This window comes from Furipterus horrens, unplaced genomic scaffold, assembly GCF_987537825.1.
Source record: "Furipterus horrens unplaced genomic scaffold, mFurHor1.1.pri manual_scaffold_7, whole genome shotgun sequence".
Classification (NCBI taxonomy): Eukaryota; Metazoa; Chordata; class Mammalia; order Chiroptera; family Furipteridae; genus Furipterus; species Furipterus horrens.
In genome coordinates, this window is record NW_028327177.1 from 106,344,313 (window position 1) to 106,363,707 (window position 19,395).

At 46.8% G+C, this 19,395-nt stretch overlaps 1 protein-coding gene across 1 annotated transcript in view; it reads right to left on the bottom strand.

Moving 5' to 3' along the window:
* FGD5 (FYVE, RhoGEF and PH domain containing 5) overlaps window positions 1-19,395 on the bottom strand; it is a 116,004-nt gene that overhangs the window by 17,723 nt on the left and 78,886 nt on the right. The window contains exons 6-12 of the mRNA XM_090284222.1: window positions 14,313-14,473; window positions 13,882-14,038; window positions 13,221-13,308; window positions 11,562-11,612; window positions 10,935-10,993; window positions 4,893-4,964; window positions 3,829-3,897 (exon numbers count right to left, since the gene is read on the bottom strand). Of these exons, the coding sequence (XP_090140348.1) occupies window positions 3,829-3,897; window positions 4,893-4,964; window positions 10,935-10,993; window positions 11,562-11,612; window positions 13,221-13,308; window positions 13,882-14,038; window positions 14,313-14,473 (657 nt within the window). The remainder of the gene's footprint in view (window positions 1-3,828; window positions 3,898-4,892; window positions 4,965-10,934; window positions 10,994-11,561; window positions 11,613-13,220; window positions 13,309-13,881; window positions 14,039-14,312; window positions 14,474-19,395) is intronic.

Consider the following 19,395-nt stretch of genomic DNA (forward strand, 5'->3'; position numbering starts at 1 on the left):
CCTAGGTAAACACTGAAGAGTTACATATGCAGATGCCCACAAAAGTCAAGTACAGGGACGTGCACAGAGGCATTATTCACAATAGCCAAATAATGGAAACAACAGAACTATATCTATACTGTGATCAAAAGGGACATGCTGATGACACACACAATGACATGGACGAAGTTCCAAACATGCTGACTGAGAGAGAAGTCAGACACAGAGGAGTACATCTGCTTGATAACATTTACACGAAGCTCCAGAATGGGCAAAACTAATCTGTAGTGACAGAAATCAGGCCAGTGGTGGCCTGGGGCAGGGGTGGGGGAAAGCGACTGCTCAGGGCCACAGGGGGACCTTCTGGAGGGCTGGAAATGCTCCATATCTTGACTCAGGCAGTGGTTTCAGAATAATACAGGTTTGCTAATATATACTGACGTATACACTTAAGATTGGAGCATCTTACTCTATATAAATTAAGCCTCTATAAAGTATAGTTAAGGAAACAAGGGAGGGAGGTCGATCCTTGGAAGAGGGAGTTGGTGGGTCCTGTTCTCTACGGTATCTCCAGTGAAACAGCAGGTGCTCAATTAATATCTGTTGAATGAACAACTATAGCTCCTCACCCCAGGAAGAAATATAATGGAAGCCACTTCACCTCCTTAGGAGAGAGCGTTTCTGTTTGGCTAAAAGGTTTATAGTTTGAAAAGAGAACATCAGGCTCTGGGTGGTCTGTGGGCTGTCCATCCTGACCCTGCTCTGTACCTGCTGTGTGACTACGGATAAGCTGCTTCCGTCTCGGAGCTCAGCTTCCTCACCTGTGAAGCTTGGTTCATCTCTGCCCCTGCCTCATTATGAACGCTGAGAGAGAATGGCCCGAGTGAGCCCTCTGTGTGTGGGGGCCGATGTAGAGTAGGGGTGTTGTGAGCACTGAACAGGACACGGCAGCTAAGGTCCGAAACAGGGCAAGATCTCAGGGTTAACATTTCCTCTCCCTGTAGACAGAGTCTGCTGAGGGAACAGAAAGGATGAGTTTTCCTGCCACCAGCTCTTCCTGGGATTCTGACGTCCCAGCCAGAGTAGTGTGGGAGACTTGACTGAAACACTGAGCTGCTGTGTGACCTCAGGCAAACCCTTCCTGTCTCTGGGCCTTACCGTCTCTAACTGGAGCTGGAGCAGAACAGGACCAGCAAACATTTTTTAAACGAGCAAGATAGTAAATATTTAAGTCTCCATAGGCTACATGGTTTCTGTCACAATTATTTAGCTCAGCCATTGTAGCCCTAAAGCAGCCATGACAGGCAAAGCTGAGGCATAGATTGGTTGGGTAACCTGCCCGAGGTCACAAAGCTCTGGTGGCAGAGCCAGGTGGTAAGTAAATGAGTGTGCCTACAGTATGTTCAGGTGTGGTGTGTGGGGGTGACCATACAGTGAGTCCTGGCCCCTTCGGGGGACAGTGACAAAACCCCATACAGAGCCTCACTTATTAGCCCACTCTGAGAAGCCTGCCTATGTCAGTCACCAGAATAGTCCCAGCTTCTTTGTGGCTGCCCCTTGAGCACCTGCTGCCATGGAAACTGCCATTAGCACCCTGAGGTTTTATGATGGGTTCAGGACCAGGCTGCTTCCTAATTGCCCATGGTTCTTCTTTCTTCTTCAAAGCCTGTGTTTTACAACTCCAGTTTGGAGGAAGGAAGAGAAATTCTTCATGGAGGAGAAAGCAGGAATTTCTCACAATATGGAGCTTCCAGTAGGACACAGCACCTACTATTTGGGGCTGGAGGGGATGTGGGGGACATGGTGAGAACCTCTCTGCAGCATCACTGAAGACCCTGTGTGTTGGTGGGCAGATGCCCTGACGATTCTGCAGTTAATATTATTTTTATGAAACTGGCACCGTATGAAGAAGAAAAATTCTTCCTTTGGTGTATTTGCTACAGTGCTCCCTGGCTCAAGAACCTGTCTGTCCTTCCTCCTGCCATCTATCCCTCCAAGGGATGTTACCAATACCTACTCAGTAGAAGGTCCTGTGCTGAGAAACTGAGAACTGGACCTGGGTTCAGACTCTGGAGGGGGGGCACTTGTGGACTCACGATGACAGGGAAACAGTTATCATGATTGAGTGGGAGAGAGGCTAAGAAAAAGGGTCAACTACATGCTGGAGGGAGCATGGGAGAGGGAAAGCGGGGGGGGGGGGGGAGCCCAGGGGGCAGGTGGTGAGAGGTGGGGGAAGGAAAGGAGCAAGGGAGGAGGACAGACTGGGAAGATCATGATGACGTATCTGTGCCTGGCATTTGAGTCCCTGTGAGAGGGACATGGCCGGAGGACCTGGCCAGATGCGGAACCAAGACAGGAGAGCTCCTCTGCTCTAGCCATTGCTTCAGGAAATTCTCTCTTTTATAGGAGGGACTATTTCATTTGTCAAGAGAAGGACACTGATATTCAGAGAAGGAACAGGACCTGCCATGGGCTGCACAGCCAGTAAGTCAGAGCTGGGGAATGAATCCAGTCTGTCTGACTCCAAAGCTGGTGCTCTTCATCACCACCCTGGATGCCTCCCTTTTTCATGCTGGAGAAAAAAAGCCTTGGGAGGACCCCATCATGAGCCATGCTGGGACACAGGGAGCTGATGACTGCAGCTCTAGGCGGGGGTGGGGTGGGGGTGGGGCTGTGTCCCAAGGGATAATTGTCAGAGGAAAGGGCAGAAATTTAATTCTCAAAACTGCCCATATTTCCACTTTCCCTGAGGGAAATTGAGGCTCAGACACATCTGTGATCTCTCTAAGAGTTAAGGAGGGCTAAGTGTCAGATCAGTATCTAACCAGCTCAGTCTTGCTCATTACCAAGGATATGTCCAAACCTCAAGGGTATGGATTTCTTCTCAATAGAAAGAGTATTCAAATATTTAGACTCTAACATGGAAGAAGGGATGGCTTCCCCCACTGGGCTCCAAAATCTACCATAGGGCAGGAGCCATGTCTATATACGCTGTACAGATCTCAGAGACGAATAAGAAGTTGCAGAATTAATGACTGTCACGTTAAGTGAAGCTCCACTTCACCAGAGGTATAGAAACAGAGTTCAAAAAACTACCCAGAGAAAAGGACACAAGTATCTCTGTGGACTTCAAGATCCTTTTGAGAACTCAAACTAGCCACTGGATTACCCACTCTGGACTATCCACTGTGCGGCTCTCACATCCCTTTCAAAGCTCCCATTTGGGTTCTGATCTCTTGCCTGTAGGCAAATCTCTCCCTTGCACTGCAGCTCAAATCAGCCAGAGGGGGGTGTTCTCATGGGGGGTGGGGTAAGAGATGGCTGGTAGGAGGGACGAAGAGCTGCTTGTAGCTTAACAGCCACTGAGGTTGATGTTACTACACCATAGGTCTGGAGGTTCCCTGGCATTCCAGACTGTGGCTGTAAACCATAAAATAAGTGATACATTATATTCTTTCCTGTGCACAGTGGATAAAGTGCTGGACTGGCCATGCAGCCCTTGCTCCAACTTGCTGGGAGATTTGGCCAAGTCAATTCTCCTTTCTGGATCTATATTCTCATGTGTTAGATAAGGCGGTTGGAGTTACTCCTGGTTTTAAGATGTCTAAGAAAAGGACATGGGTAATTAACTTTTGGCACATTCCATTTAAGATAATTGAAATAATAAATGAGGGATGGTTAAGCTCTCAGCTTTCTGGAAAGCTCAGCTACACAGAAGGATTCTCAGCCTACAGATGCGGCTCTGTTCCAGTCTTCTACTCTGCCTTCAAGTTGTCCTTGAATACTGGTCCTAGAAAATCTCACAGAACTTGACAGTCCCAAAGCTTGGTTTGGGGGTCAGGTACTTACCAGGAACAGGTGCCGGGGGCGTCTGTTTTTCTCTGTTACTTTCATCAGGGTCCCTTCCTTCAGAAACTCCTGTGCAAAGAGAAACAGACCTCAGTGGTAAGGCCAGTGCCCCTACTGCCCTAGAGAAAGGTGGGGGGAAGCCTTTGAGTGGAAAATTAAATTATGATGCCTCCCAGAGGGCCAGAGGGCAACTCATGGGGGGAATTCCCAGCTTAAGAGACCTGTACTATGTATGCTATAGCAGCCCTGGGGAGGGACACCTTGGCTGTTCAGGAGCATTCCACCTGGAGTTACACCAGGCACCAGGCATGGTTCTAGCCACAGAGTGGTCCAAACAGTAACTCACACCCTGGTTTGCTGCCACAAGAGTCCTTTCAGAGTAAAGCCTCTGAAGGTTTGCTAAAGTAGCTGCAGACTTGTGAAGAGTTGTGATATCCCTCTTAAATCTGGAGGATACAAATAGATGCTTAATAATTATTTACTGAACTGATGAACCAGGCCAAAACATGAAGTGTGATTTTATAGTATCTCAGGCCAGTGAGATATATGCTTATTTTGAATAAAATCTGAAGACAATCTTTCATTTCTTTGTCTCTTGTCCTTCGTGGACTGTAACAGGTAACAAACATATTTTTTAGTATTTTTGAGCTGAGTTTTATGTTTTCCATTTGGAAGATTGAAAGTGGATAAATTTGTCTCTTGAAAAATGTTATTTTTAAGATGCTTTATTGGGGCTCTTGAGAGATGGTTTTCCTGATTTCCCAATAATGCTGCACTAAACTAAAAACACGCGGTCTCACTTCTTCCTGGAGATGAAGAAAAACACAGGGAACACTGAACCCAAATGCACTGTTTCTTTAAAGGCCTTGAGAGTGGAAAACCCCAGGGGAGGCAGTCCATGGGCCCTGGGAGCCCAGCCCTGCCCTCCCTCCTCCCCTGGTAAACAGCACCTGCAGCCAGGCCCGTCTGGGGCCAGCCCAGCTGAACAATGGGGCTTATCAGAGCCTCGCCTGCCTGCTGCCAGTACGCCCTCTGCCCCTGCTCATGGTGGCGGTGGCACTCACCCTTCCTGGCTGGAGGAGATCCCCTTGGCCCTGAACACTGTGCTCAATGTGGACAAGCTTCTGCAGGTTTTCCTGTGGGCAAGAGCAGGGTGAGGGGGAGTTGGTCAGCACCCCTTCAAGGGGTCTTACGTCCTCTGTAAGGGGTGCTGCTGCTTCTGTTTCAGAGGAGGAAAATGGAGCCCAGAAGGACCTTGCCCAAAATCGGACCTCCTGTAAGAGGCAGGAGTGAGACCTGAGCCCAGGTCTGTAGGATGCGGCATGTGAGTTGCCCACAATCAGGCTCGTCCTTGTGGGCCTGGGTCAGACACCCCATCTTCCTGCACACCATGGTGACGATCTCTTGGCCTTGCTGTGTCTCTGGGCCACTGCTCCTACTCTAAGCCTGTGTCCTCCGTAAGGCCGGGAGCATCCGGCCTTCAGTAACCCAGGAATGACAAATGCCCAAGGCCAGACTGTTTCTCTGGGCTTAGAGCCCAGGTTGTGGCCTCTGAGAGTCAGTAACCAAGAAAATTCACCCCTTTGGGAGAAAATGGGCCTGTGCTCCTTGAATACAAATAAGTGTGTCTGAGAACTCCTTATCACCCCCCCCCCACTGGGTTATCCACAATATGTAAAGTAGCACACCTCTGTGAAGCACCCCATAATATTAGAAATAACAAGCACCTAACCTATGGGGCAAGTGTCCCTTGTACCTCACAGAGGGTCAGGTTCTCAAATGAACTAACGAGGTGAAAGCTGTGTGTAGAGAAATTGCTTTAAAAAAAAAAAAACCCTTTATACTCTCCATAGTTTTGGGTATAAAATTTTACACATGGGAAATGTTTAATAGTTGTTCCATTTCCACTTACGATGTAGAAGTCTGCAAGAGAACAATGACCCCACCCTAACAGGGAGAAAAAAAACAGATAATCTACAGAATCGTAACTCTTCTTATGCTTATTGGAGAGCTGAGGTCACAAGGCAACCAACTGCATGGAATCCCAAAGAAGGACAAGCCCTCCCACAGAGATTCGAACAAGGGCCCTGCCTTTGGCAGCACACAGAAGGAAGAGGCAGCTGGCATGGAGGGTAAGAAGAAAGCAGATAAAACGTTAATGAATCCAGGTATGGGCTGGCGGGACAGTTTAGAATAACAGGGAACCTCAGACACTAGAAACATTTGCAGTCACTTGCAAGCTCTTTCCAGAAGTTTCCAACAGGTGTTTACAAGGAAGACTGGGGGCAGGGCAGGGGGTCAGAAAGAACATCAATACCCACCCCCTTGGTGGTGAAACAAATGCTGTTTGTCCCAAGGAGAAGGGTCGCAAGTCCTTGGGTCCAATATGGTGCACCAACACAAGGCAGAAGCCTCCAAGACCTGCCGAGGTAGGTATAAGGCGGAGTTTGGCTGCCGAGCTGGGGAGGGGCAGGAATGCTGAGAGTCCAGCTCCCAGGGCTGCTTAAGACTGAGGCTTGTCCGGAAGAGCCAAGATTTATGAGCTTAGAACTGAGTAAGAGGACACTAGTCTACCTCCAGAAGGGGCAAGGGCATGGGGAGGTCCCTTCTGTGACACAGTAACTGCTAAAAGCTGAGACTGGAGCAGGAATATAAGAAAAACTCTCCGGCATTTCAGGCCCCACAAACAGTTCCAGGTAATAACAGTCCCATTTTAGAGGAGCATAAAATCTGTGGGATGCTGAAGGCGACAATGGTGACAACAAAACTAAACCTAGTTCAACTACTGACTGGACTGACCCAACTCCTACCCCCAACATGAACAGCATGACAAAAAAAAGAAAAAGAAAAAAAAGAGGCACACCCACTTCTGGGGGTAGATACTATTTCCCTCAATCTCTATAATTCTTCTACACATAATGTTAGGCATTCAAATAGTATGAGAAAAAAAAGCAAGAAAGAACCCCAACTAATTTTCAAGAGATAAAGCATTCAACAAAATCATAATTAGAGGTGACACAGATATTGGAACCATCAGATAGGGATTTAGAGTAATTATGATTAATATGTTCAAGGAGCTGGTGGAAAAGGTGGACAGCAGGCATGACAGATGGAGAAGTTCAGCAGAGATGGAAACTATAAGAGTCAAATGGAAATGTTAAAAATAAAAAACATGATATCACAAATGAAAAATTCCTTTGATGGGCTTAGCAGCAACTGAACACAGATGAGGGGAAAAAAATAATCAATGAACTTGGAATTAGGTAAGTAGAGAGATTAACCAAACTGAATCACAAAGAGAAAAAAAAGTGCAGGTGGAAAAAAGAACAGAGCATTCAAGAGAATTTCCCAAAATTAATGAATGACCACCTGAAACATAATGTTGTATGTTAACTGTAAGTGGAAAACAAATTGATTTTTAAAAATAAATTTAATGAATGACAACAAATCATAGATCCAGGAAACTTGAGAATCACAAAAGGATAATTAACACCCAAGCCCCTAAAATTACATATACTTAGACATCATAGTCAAACTTCTAAAACTCAAATGTAAGGAGATCTTGAAGGCAGCTAGAATAAAGAAGCACATTAAATAAGAGAAATAAATGTGACCATTACAAGAGATTTCTTTTATTTTTTAATTTCTTTTTTTTTTACTGTTGTTCTGTTACAGTTGTCCTCCATTTTCCCCCATTGCTCTCCCCTGCCCTGCCCACCCCCGCCCTTCTTCCACACTCAATTCCCTCTCTGTTGTCCATGCCATGGGTCATTTATATTAGGTCCTTGACTAGACCCTTCCCCTACTATTCTCCTTTTTCCCCCTCCCCCCTTGTAGCATATTTCTTATCAGAAACTATGCAGGCCATAAGAGAGTGGAATGGCATCTTAAAAATACTGGGGAAAAAATGATCAACTCAGATTTCTATATCCATGAAAAATATCTTTCCAGAATGAAAGTAAATTGACAAATTAAATAAATGGATAATAGATGGTGGGAACTAGGTTTCTCACTGTTGGAGTGGAAATTTACAGATTGGCAAGGGGACGAGGCTGGAATGATCTACCCACGTGGTAACGACTAGAGTTGGAGACATCAGTAAGAACTTATGTTTAGCTTAATATAGATGGTTACGTATAGAAATATATATATGGGTTAGTACAGATGACCCTTGAGCAACTTATATGTGGAATTTTTTCATTGACTCATGCAGTTCAAACCCCTGTTGTTCAAGATGACTCTGTGTGATTGGGAATCTGTGTATGCAGAGCCAACTGTAGTTATACTCAGATTTTTGACTGCATGGGAGGTTGATGCCCCCAACCCTCCATGTTGTCCAAGGGTCAACTGTATATATACGTATATTTCTTTTCTCTGTCAGCTAAGATGACCTGAAAGAAACGATACCCCAGTAGCAATGAGCACACCTAGTGACCAGATCTTGGTTTCTAATACCATTGTACAATTAAAGAAACCAGGGGTCATTGGAGAAATGGCTGACTCTAAGACTGGGGCAGGAAATATACTAGATGAGCCTGGAGCACCTTATACTGCCAGAAAGTAAGAAAGTGCTAAAATATAAAGAAACAAAAATCCCTCAAACACATATGCATGGGGGTATGTGAAAGGGTTATAGGAACCAACCAAAAGGGCTGCCAACACTGGAACAGTTTGAGAAATAAAGCAGTATAAAATTCTAACCCAAAGCATTAAGTAAATATCCATGAGTCTTAACTGACATGAATGATTGACTGATTTATAATGAATACATTAACAAATGAAGGAGAAGAGAAAAACTTCCCATGCAGAAGAATTCCAAACAATTTAGGTAGATACTCCATCCTAAAGGAGAGGAAGCATAATTCCCCATTCCTTAAATGTGGGCTGTGCAATAGTAATTTTCTTCCAAAGAGTGTGGACATGGTGGTGTGTATGTGTGTATAACATTACTGTGGAGAAACCTGACAAGCACTACCTCAGCCAGGTGATCAATGTCAACATCAACAGTCATAAATCATGTTGCTAGTATGTACCTTCACACGATTTGATGCAAGTGGTACTTTATTTCAGTGATCTTCTTCCCCACCCCAATCACAAACCTAGTCTAATCATGAGGAAAATATCATACAAATTCCAAAGGGGAACATCCTACAATATACATGACTAATATTTCTCAAATTTGTCAAGGACATCAAAAATAAGGAAAGTCTGTGAAACTGTCACAGTCAAGAGAAGACTAAGGAAGTATGAATGAACTATGGACCTTAGCTAAAAATATGGCATCAATATCAATATTGGTTCTTTAATGTAACAAATGCACCATATTAATATGTTAATAATAGAGGAAACTGTGTGTGGGATGCATGGGAACTCTCTACATTCTCAATTTTGCCTGTAAACTTAAAATTGTTCTAAAAAATAAAGTCTATTCAGAAAGAATGGTGTTTCCAGGAGCTGGAGGGAGGGGGATGGGGAGTAGCGTTTAATGGGCAGAGTTTCAGGTGGAGATGGTGAAACAGCTCTGGAGCTAGGTGGCGGCGGCGGCCGCACAACGACATGAATGGACTTCATGCCCCTGAACTGGCCAGTTAAAAATGGTTACGGCAGTACGTGTTTTGTTATGTATATTTTACCTCAATAAAAGACTTGTAAAGAATAAAGTTTATTTTAAAAATGAAGGGGAAAATGGTAGAAACTATACTCGCACATGTCTCCTCACTCTCTTCTGAAGGGAGATATTTTACTTCTACATGGTGGAGAAAAGGGCAATCAATGGATAATTTGATCTTAAGTCTCAAAAGCCTGACCTTGTACCCCAACACCTGATAGTTCATCTAGGGAATTGCCTGATGCTTGGTCTGAGCACCTGCAGCTAGAAGGCAGGTACAGTTACCCTCTGATCAAATCTCCGCTCAGTCCTTGAAAAGAAGCTCTCATTACTGACAAACCTGGAGCCAACTTCAAGCCCCTATGCTTACATAGAATGACATACCTCATGGCTGGGGTAATAAAAAAGAAAATCGCAAATGTAGGAAGCAGAGAAAATTATTCTCTATGTGAGTTTATATGTACCACATGAGGAGCAAGGACTACATGTTGGTACATGGATGTCTATTCATGCCAGATTATGTGTGAGGTTGCAGGTATGATGAGCACAAGGAAGTCTGGCCTGGTGGTTAAGGCAGGCTTGAGTTCAAGGAAATCTTTTCAAAAGATAGTGCTGAAACAATTAGATACTCATATGCAAAGGCATGAATTTTATCCATACCTCATATCAACTAAAATGGACTAAGAGACCTATACGTAAAATATAAAACTAGAAAACTTCTAGAAAAAAAAACCAGGAGAAAAACTTTGTAACTTGAAGCAAAGATTTCTTAGATATAACATTAAAGTCATGATCCATAAAATAAAAATTAATAAAGTGGGCTTTTTATTAAAATTAAGAACTTCTGGCCCAGGCTGGTGTTGTTCAGTGGATTGAGTGCTGGCCTGTGAACCAAAAGGTTGCTGGTTCGATTCCCAGTCAGGGCACATGTCTGGGTTGCGGGCCAGAATCCCAGTTGGGGGTGTGCAAGAGGCAACCACACATTGACGTTTCTTTCCCTCCCTTCCCCTCTCTCCAAAAATAAATAAGTAAAATCTTTAAAATAAATAAATAAAATAAAACAAAATAAAGCAATTCTAGTCTTCTAGAGATACTGTTAAGTGAATGGAATGACATTGTCGTTCCATATTGTAAATCAGTATCTGATAAAGGAGTGAAGGAAGGCAAACAAAAAAGAGCACATATTGAATAATTTCATTTTATAAAATTCTAGAAAATGCTAACCAATCTATAGTGACAGAAGACCAGTGCTTGCCTCCGGATGGGGAGTAAGAGATTACAAAGGGGTGCAAGGAAACTTTTGGAGGTCATGAATATGTTCAGCATTGTAATTATGGAGATGGTTTCACAGATAAATACAAACATCAAATCTTATGTAATTGTATACTTTAAACTTTTGCAATTCATAGTACATAAGTTGTACTCCAAGGCAGAACTGGGCATGGTGGAGGGGGTCCTGACCTGTACCCCAGAGAAGGAGCCCGGAGGCTGGACTTACCCCTTGCTCCATACTGTCATTGGCATGGTCTGTGACTTTGGAGATGAGGGTCAGCGCGCCTGAGGAGGGAAGCAGAGCAGATCGCGGGGCCTTCTCGGAAGGGCCAGTCTAGTTGCCACCATCCTTGCCTCTTCTCTGTCTTCTCCCCTCCCCACTCACCTCCTGAGGTCACTGCATTTTCAGGGCCTTGTAAGTGGTGGCACCAATTTTTCCCATGGCTGGGTCAGGTTGCAGGCCCAACCCCAGCTTTGCCACTACTGTGTAAGGAACCCTGACAGTGAATTGACCATTTTGTGTCTAAGTTCCCCTGGCTATAAACTGAATATATTAAAGTAGGGGCTGCCCTGGCAGGTTATATGAACAGCCACATAGAATTGGGAGGAAACAGGGACACTGGAGTAAGTGTTTTAGACCTGGCACTACTCCCTATCACCACATTCTGTTAATCCCCTTCTCCTCTGACTGGATGACACCCCATCCTAGGGAGGTGAAGCAGGGGCCACCTCAGAAGCCGTGGAAGCTTCATGTCATTGCACCCCCAGCTGGTGGGGAGGGGACTAGAACTGGCGTAAAGATTTGGGGCAAAACGGGACTGCGCTCCCTCCTCTGGGTTCACGCTGGACTTACCCTGTGTGTTATCATACTCAGCTGAGTCCGGGGAAAGGTTATTTAAATAGTCTGCAGGCAGAACAAGAGCCAGGAGTCAGTTTGCCCCGGTGAGGCCAGCCCCTCCCGTCCACAACAGGAGACTCTCTCTCCAGAGATGTTAGCCCCATCACACCACCATACTAGCACACAGCCAGGCCTCCAGGACTGCCACCAGCACCACTGCCACCACTGCCAGTCATTCTCCCATGAGTGACTTCTGTGTGCTTGACTCTGTGCTATGCTTTCAGGATACAGACACAAACAAGGTGAAACCTGCCTTCAGAAGCACATGTCTGGGCGAGAGAGATGTGACTGTCAGCAGTAGAGTGTGATGTGTTCAAGCTTTAACACATTCACATGCACAGCGTTTTGCACAGGCGCGCCTCGCTCCAGCTACCTCTCCACGTCACTTGTCCACTCTGGCCATGCTGCCGTTATTGCTGTCTTGAACACATCAAGCTTTTTCCTACCCCAGAGCCTTGGCACTCAGCACTCCCTCTACCTGGTGCTTTCTTCTTTCAGATCTTCAGACGGCCCACGTCCGCTGCGCCCTATGATGTTACCTCCTCAAAGTGGTCTTTCCTGAGCACTGTATCTAATCAGAGCACTGTTCGCCTGCTTTATTTTTCTTCGGCACTCTTATCACTGACATATATTTTTATTTCCTTATTTGTTTGTTAGAGTATAAGCTCCACAGTGTCATAATGTTTGGCTGTTTAATTCACTCCTATTTCTGGCATTGAGCACAGGGCCTAGGACAGAGTGGATGCTCAATAAGTATTTGTTGAATTAGATGAATTCTGTCTCCTGGTCCTATGTATTTTTCTTACAGCCTTGCTCACTACCTGGAATTACATGGATATCTCTGCGTGTGTGTCTGTCTCCCCCACTGCAATACTGGATCCCAGGCTACGAGTCTTTGTCCGTTTGAGAAGCAGTTGGGTAAATGGGTCTAGAGCTCTGGACAGAGGTGTGTGTGCTTCTGGCAGGTGGAGGAAGCAGAGGGGATGACGTTTCCTGGTGAGAATTTGTAGAGAGGGAAGTAAAGAGGACCTAGGATGGAGCCCTGAGAAATTTACAGCACAGTGGAGGAAGAGAGGTTGTCAACAGAGGGGATGGAGCAATCGGAGAGGCAGGGGAGAGAGTATGTCACAGAGGTCCCAAGATGAAAGGGCTCAAGAAGCAGGAGGCGGTGAGTGGCAAAGCTGCAGAGAGGGCCAGAAGGTCCCAGGTGGAAAACGTCCAATGATTCAGCCACAAGGAGGGCTTTGGCAATAAGAACCGCTTTAGGGAAGGCAGCCACCCACCGAGACAGGAAGGAAATGCAGAATGGGAGAAAGTGTGAGTTTGTGTTTAGGAAGGGAAAGGCTGGAGGAAGATACAAGAGGTGGCCACTGATGTGAGGCTTCCAAGGTGGCAGTATGGGGTCCAAAGCTCAGCTGAAGGGAAGGTGGTGGCAGGGTCTAGTCCCTCTGGAGGGGCAGAAGGCAGGAATTGAGAGCAATCCTCCCCCGCCCCTTCCTGCCAGGCTGGGAGGGGAGGCTGTGATCATATACCTTGCCATCATTGCCCCCACCCCTCTGCAGGGGCCTTCCCTCCCCACAGCCTCCATGTACCTTGGCCTGCCATGGGGCCCACCTGTGAGGAGCACTTGGTATTGGAAGAGGCGCTGAACCACCCGCAGCAGCCTGTGCTTCACGTTCTGGCTGCCTCCTTGCTGATTCTGCTGTTCCAAAGACAAGGGGAGGACAGAACTCCATCAGGGACCCCGGCCTTAGGGCACTGGGCTCATGCATCCTACTTGCACTGTCCCACCCATCTCACTTCCTGGCCAAACTGAACTTCCCCCATCTCTAAACCAGTTCCCCCTCCTCCAGGAAGGCCTCCCAGATGAGTACAACCCTGCTGTGACAGTTCATTCCTCCAGGTTCACAGTCTGTGCTATATTCAGTAATATGCCTCTCATAGTCTCAGCTGTGCATCTAGTGTTTGTAATAGAAAAAAAGCCCCCCATTTTCATGCCCAATAACTGGATCCCCAGTTGGTGGACATTTGTTGGTCACTCAAATGGCTGGGGCTCCACTTTGCTTTGTGCTTTTCTACGGGGACAGGAGAAGGGCTACTGAGACCCTCCCTGTAGCTGCGGCTCACTGAGTTGTCATCTTCTGGGTCACCTGCTGCCCCTCTCCCAGCTGGAGGGTGACCAAGAAGCCCCACTGACTTGTTTTTAGCCATACCCACCCCACCACCACCAACCCTGTGTCTTTAGGGCAGGCTCTCAGCAGACCGAGGGACCCACCTCAAATTCACGGACAGCAGCCGCCAGCCGGGGGGAATGGAGGCAGTTTTCAGCAAGTAGGCTCAGACACCTGTCAAACTGCAGGATGTGGGCAGCATGGCGGTCAAATGCCTGCTCCCGAGCCAGGAAGACATCGGCCACCTTCTGCTGGCCCTCCCTGTAGCCAGGAGGGGGACAGGGCAGGGAGAACTCAGCCTTGTGACCAGCACAGTGTTGGACAGGGAGAGCTGGAGTCACATCCCTGGGTGGGGAACCCAGCTTGCTCCTCCCACACTTGTTCTACTTTGGGTAAATGACCACACATCTCTCTGTCTTGGCTTCTGCATCTGTCAAATGGAGACACCATTTCACATGGTGGAGTTTTAACCCCCACCCCCTTCGCCCATCCCTTAGGGTAACAGAGTAGGGGCAGGAGTTCAGGGACTGCTCACCAGTGCAGCAGCCTCTCTCCCAACTCCTCCAGGATGCCCTGATGAAGGTCGAGGAGGGCTGGGAGTTGGCTCAGGCCACGCCTCAGCTCCTCCCTGGCCAATGTGTCCTTGCCCTCTTGGTCCATTTCATCCAAGGCCCTCACAACTGCTCCGTGGAAATCCTGAAATCCCAAAGGCCTGTTACCCAGGGGTTGATAGGACTGAGCACAAGTCCTCTCTGGAAGTTTCCTTGTGGCTCTGGAGCCTTGGCCTACAGACAGACAGCTGGGATCTTAAGCAAATGTCTCAGGCCCTGGAGTTCTCACCTGCCAAACAGGGCTGATAACACACACCTATGGTCACAGGTAACTGATGCCCAAACATCACTGAATGTAAATCCCGGCACAGAGTAGGGCTTAAAGCAGGTCATTCTGCCCCCTCCCTTGTGGGAACTTGGTTGTATGTTCTTCTTTTACAAGGTGGGTGAGAGGTTGGTTAATTCTTTCTCTGAAGAAATATAAAGTTCTTGACAATGAGCCATCTTTGAAAAGGTCATGCACTGTGTTATTTCAAAACAAAGTCTTAAGAAGTCATAGATATCCACTCCATGGCATATCAAATGGTCAATAAAAATGATGCAGATAGTGACTATGTTCAATATTCATGACCTGGAGCTGAGAATTCAAGGAAGGATACAAAGTTGTCTTCCCACCCCAATACAGTTGTATAAAACATGAACAAAGAAAAAGGCTAAAAGAAAATGGAGTGAAATGGAAACAGTGGCTATGTCAGGGGTATGCAATTAGGAATGATTTATTTTTCTTCTTGTCTCTGTTTTCTAAAATTTCTGTATCAAGATTAATTACTTTAAACATTAAACTAAATTTAATAAACATTAAAATGATGAACAATGCAAGACTTCTTTCTCACAACAAAAATATTTTATCATTAATTACAACTGCTTTTGCATGAGGCCCAGGTCTATAGTTTTAAATACACGAGATATCCCGAAACAACCTTGGATTGTGGAGCAATGCATATTGGGAAACCTCAGCATTAGGGGTCATGTGGTCCAGCTTAAATCAGGAAGGTCAAATTACCTTTACAACATTCAGGAAGGATGATCACCCTGTCTTTTTTGATTCCCTCCTTGACAAGGAACTCATTACTGAGCAAAGACAGTTAATTCCATTGTTTTTATTGCTAGAAAGGTCTCTTTATATAGAGATCTAAAAGGGGAAAGTGCCTGAGAGGATGGGCAGCGCTTCCTCCAGGAAGTCTTTCTGGTCTTCTCGCAGGCATAAAAGGAGTGCAGGAGATCTAGTGGTGACAGGACAGGGCTAGGAAAACCGGCAGGAAGGTCAGATAGGGGTAGGGAAAGGGAAAGGTGGAAAGGAAGGAAGGCAGTAAGAGAGGAAGGAAGGGAGGGAGGAAAGAAGGGGAAGGGCAGGGAAGAGAAGAGATGAGAAGGAACTAAAAGAAAAGAAGAAAAGGGAGAGAAAAAGAGAAAGAGAGAAGGAGGAGACTGAGGGGGAGAGAGGGAGGGTAGGATGGAGTGACTGACAGAGACAGGAAACATGAAAGGCAGGAGATTCCTGCCTCTCCAGCATCTCTAAAGAGGTCGCTTATGTTGTCAGACAGGAAAGCAGATGTGGAGGTTACAAAGGTCCCACTTCCTGAACACTTTATCCTGTCCTGGGCTGACCTCCTGCTGCTGTAACCTGCTCTGCCGGGAATTGCAGGGAGGACAAGGGCAGGGCGGCTCACCCTGGCTTGCAGTCCCAAGGAGGAAGGATGAGCTGGTTCTTGCTGAGGCTGGCCCTCACCAGCCCCAGACTGGTATAACTCAAAGATCTTGGGAAACCTCTAGCCCCATCACTAAGGTCAGAAACTCTTGGGGCTGTTTTGAACTAATGAATAGATTCTCTGGGCTAAAGGCATGTGTGTCCTTAAGTGGAGACCACATGCTTGAACTATGATTAGAAATGAATTTCATTGCATCTGAGCTACAATAGCCCTTCCTGAAAACATGTTTCATAGGGTGGAGAAAGTGTGAATTACAAGTAAGAGCCGCTAGGTGGGGAAGGTGGCTAGAGGGAGGTAGTGTTTAGTTATTGTTTCTGCCCACAGCTGGCTCTGGGACACAGGATCATTCTGAACCTGGAGGGGAGGTTTCTCCTTTGACTTGGGGGCAGAAGGACCCTCCTACTTTTTCCTTGTGAGTCTTCATGTTTAGGACTTAGCATCCAGCCCAGCAGAGTCTTCTCAGCCCTGGTATTCCCAGAGAAAGAAAGAAAACGTCCTGATGAGGACAATAACCCCTCTGGCTTGGGAAGCTGGCTGATAGAGGACTTTTGACATATTCTCTCATTGGCCAAGTTCAAGCCCAGCTTTAGCACAAGTGTAGCTGAATGACTGTGGGCAAACTGTAACCTACCTAAGACTCAGTTTCCTCACCTGTAAAATGGGGATAACCACACAGCATGAGGCTGATGGGAGCTCATTCTGATGTTTAAAACTGTAAAGTGCTGTCCCGAAAGCAGCTATGATTATATATTTTAGACGTGACACCTTCAGAGTAGGGCTATATGTTTTGTCTCCTACTATGTTTCTCAGGTCCAGCAGCATATGTGACAGAGAGGGAGTGTTATAATGCTTGCTAATTGATGGATTGCACGACCCTTATTGAACAGAAAAGGAGAGTGAGTCATGGGGAAGCCAAGCCCGGAAGCCCAGGCCCAGAGCACCACAGAAAGAGGGTGGGCTGGGAGAGGGGGGGAGGGACAAGCAGAGACGAGACTGATGGCTGCATTTGTATCACACTCCAGGGAGCTTCAATATTAACTGCTCTGCAAGCTGGTTTCTTGTCTGTAATTAATTCTCACTAAATTGACTCAGTCTCAATGGACAGGATAGCCATCATCAACGTGACTCATTAAAAAAACTGGAGCATAATCAGAATCACCACAAACATCCATTCTTAAACTCATGCGTCAGCTGAAAGCGCCAAGTACCGGCCGCACCATCCATCACTCCCTGAACGGTTTCTGCTCTCTCGGTGGTCTGACCACCATTGCACCCTGGGGTGCCTGCATCCATCTCCCAGGTGGGAACGTGGAAGAAGACACCTGGCCCTCTTCCCCTCACTCATTCAACAAATATACTGAAAGCCGGCTCTGCACCAAGCCTTGAGGAGAGAGTGGGAGTAGGAGGAATGCAGTTCTGCCCTCAAAGAGTTTGTAGTCTGATGAATAAAAAGATAATTTCAACACAGGGGTGTAAGTGTTGTAGTGAGGAAAAGCACAGGAGCCAAGGCAGTCCACAAAAGGCAGACCTGGTTTAGCTCTGGGAAGGCCTGCCAAAGCCTGAGACAAGAGGGGGAGTGTTCCAGGTAGCGGGGACAGCATGTGCAAAGGCCCCGAGGGAAGAGGAACTGAAGACTTGAGTATGGTTTGTGTGCAGAGTGACTGGGTTGGAGGTATGTGCACCCTTGGGATTGGAACATGATGATGCTGAGGGATCCGGCAAGGCACGTGTTCCACATGGCCCTGCAGGCTTTTCAAGGGACTTGGTTTTACCACTGAGCAGTGTGCTAAGTAGGGGAGCAATGTGACCAGACATCTGCCTTAGAAAGTTCACTCTGTTGGGAGAAACTGGAGGTGGCCAGGATGAGAGTGAGACCAGTGAGGTGGCCATTCTAGGAGAGCAGGAGAGAGTTCAGGACTTGAGGTGGAACCAGAGTCTGTCCATGGGGACAGAGAGAGTGGATGAACTAGAGACAATAAGAAGGAAGAAATGACTGGCCCTAATGCCTGCAGGGTCCAATCCAAACCCCTCTGGGCACCTGAGGCATTCCTGATCCAGTCCACCCTTTCACCATCCTCACTTCCCCGGCTCTCTGTGGAGTCCCTTACAAGACTCTAGAAAACATTAACGAATTCTTGTCTACCAAGACAGTTGCCTACGTGTGACCCTGGGCAAGTCACTTTATCTCCACGGACCTCAAGTTCCCCCTCTGCAAAATGGCAATACAAACACCTTCTTTGCAGGGTTTGTGTGGACTGTTCCTGTCATGGATTATTTCTTTCTGTGCCTTCCTTCTCCTCAGACTGAGTGTTTCTTACCTCCGTAGCCCCAGCACCCAGTCCAGGGGAGGTGTTCAACAAATAACGACAGCTGACACTTACTGAAACACATGCCACATGAGTCATTGTCTGCTCAACACTTTACATTGGTTTTCTCACTTCATCCTCACAACAAGCCTATCACTTTGGCATTATTACTTCCAATGGACCTATAAGAAAATTAGGCCCAGAGAGATTAAGTAACTTGCCCAAGGCCACCAAGTTGGCCTGACTCCAAAGTCTTAGCTGTTCCCATTGCCCCACACCAATTCCTCATTCTAGTGATGACACAGACAGGGGGGTGACTTGGTTAGGTGTAGGAAGGGGACTGAAACCCGATTTCCAGAATCCCAGCCAGGGCTCTCTGCCCAACCTCAGGGACCCTGGGGAAGCCTGGTGGCAAGGCCCAGTGTAAAGACTCTGCCGCTGGAGCTCTGACAAGTTCCCCAGAACTCACAGGGCTCTCAGGACCTCCGGGCTTACCTGTGGTAGAAGAGGTGACCTCACATTCAGGGGTCTGGTCCCCTGAACACTTCCCCCTTCTCCAAACCCACTGTTGGGTTTTCTGGGTGACACAGTATCTGTTTTCTGGGCTGACAGTGGGTAGCCAGAATGTTCTTTTTTCAAGTGGTCAAACCACTGAGGTCACTGCCAAAAGTCAAGTGGCCTTGCTTGGATCCCATTTGGCCAAACACATACCAACCTCAACCATGACCCATTATGTCACAAAAATGCCTTGGCAAGCCGAGAACTGCCCAGGGGACATAACTTCACTTGTCCTGGTCAGTCACTGGAGGGTACTTTGGAACCCTGAAAATAATTCTCTATGGGGCATGCAAAGACTTCTTAAACTGTAAACAAATAGTGCTAACTATGCAGGAAAAATATAAATGGGACTTCATGTTAAAAGATGAATTAGGCCCTGGCTGCTGTGGCTCAGTGGACTGAGCGTCGGCCTGCGAGCCAAGTGTCACTGGTTC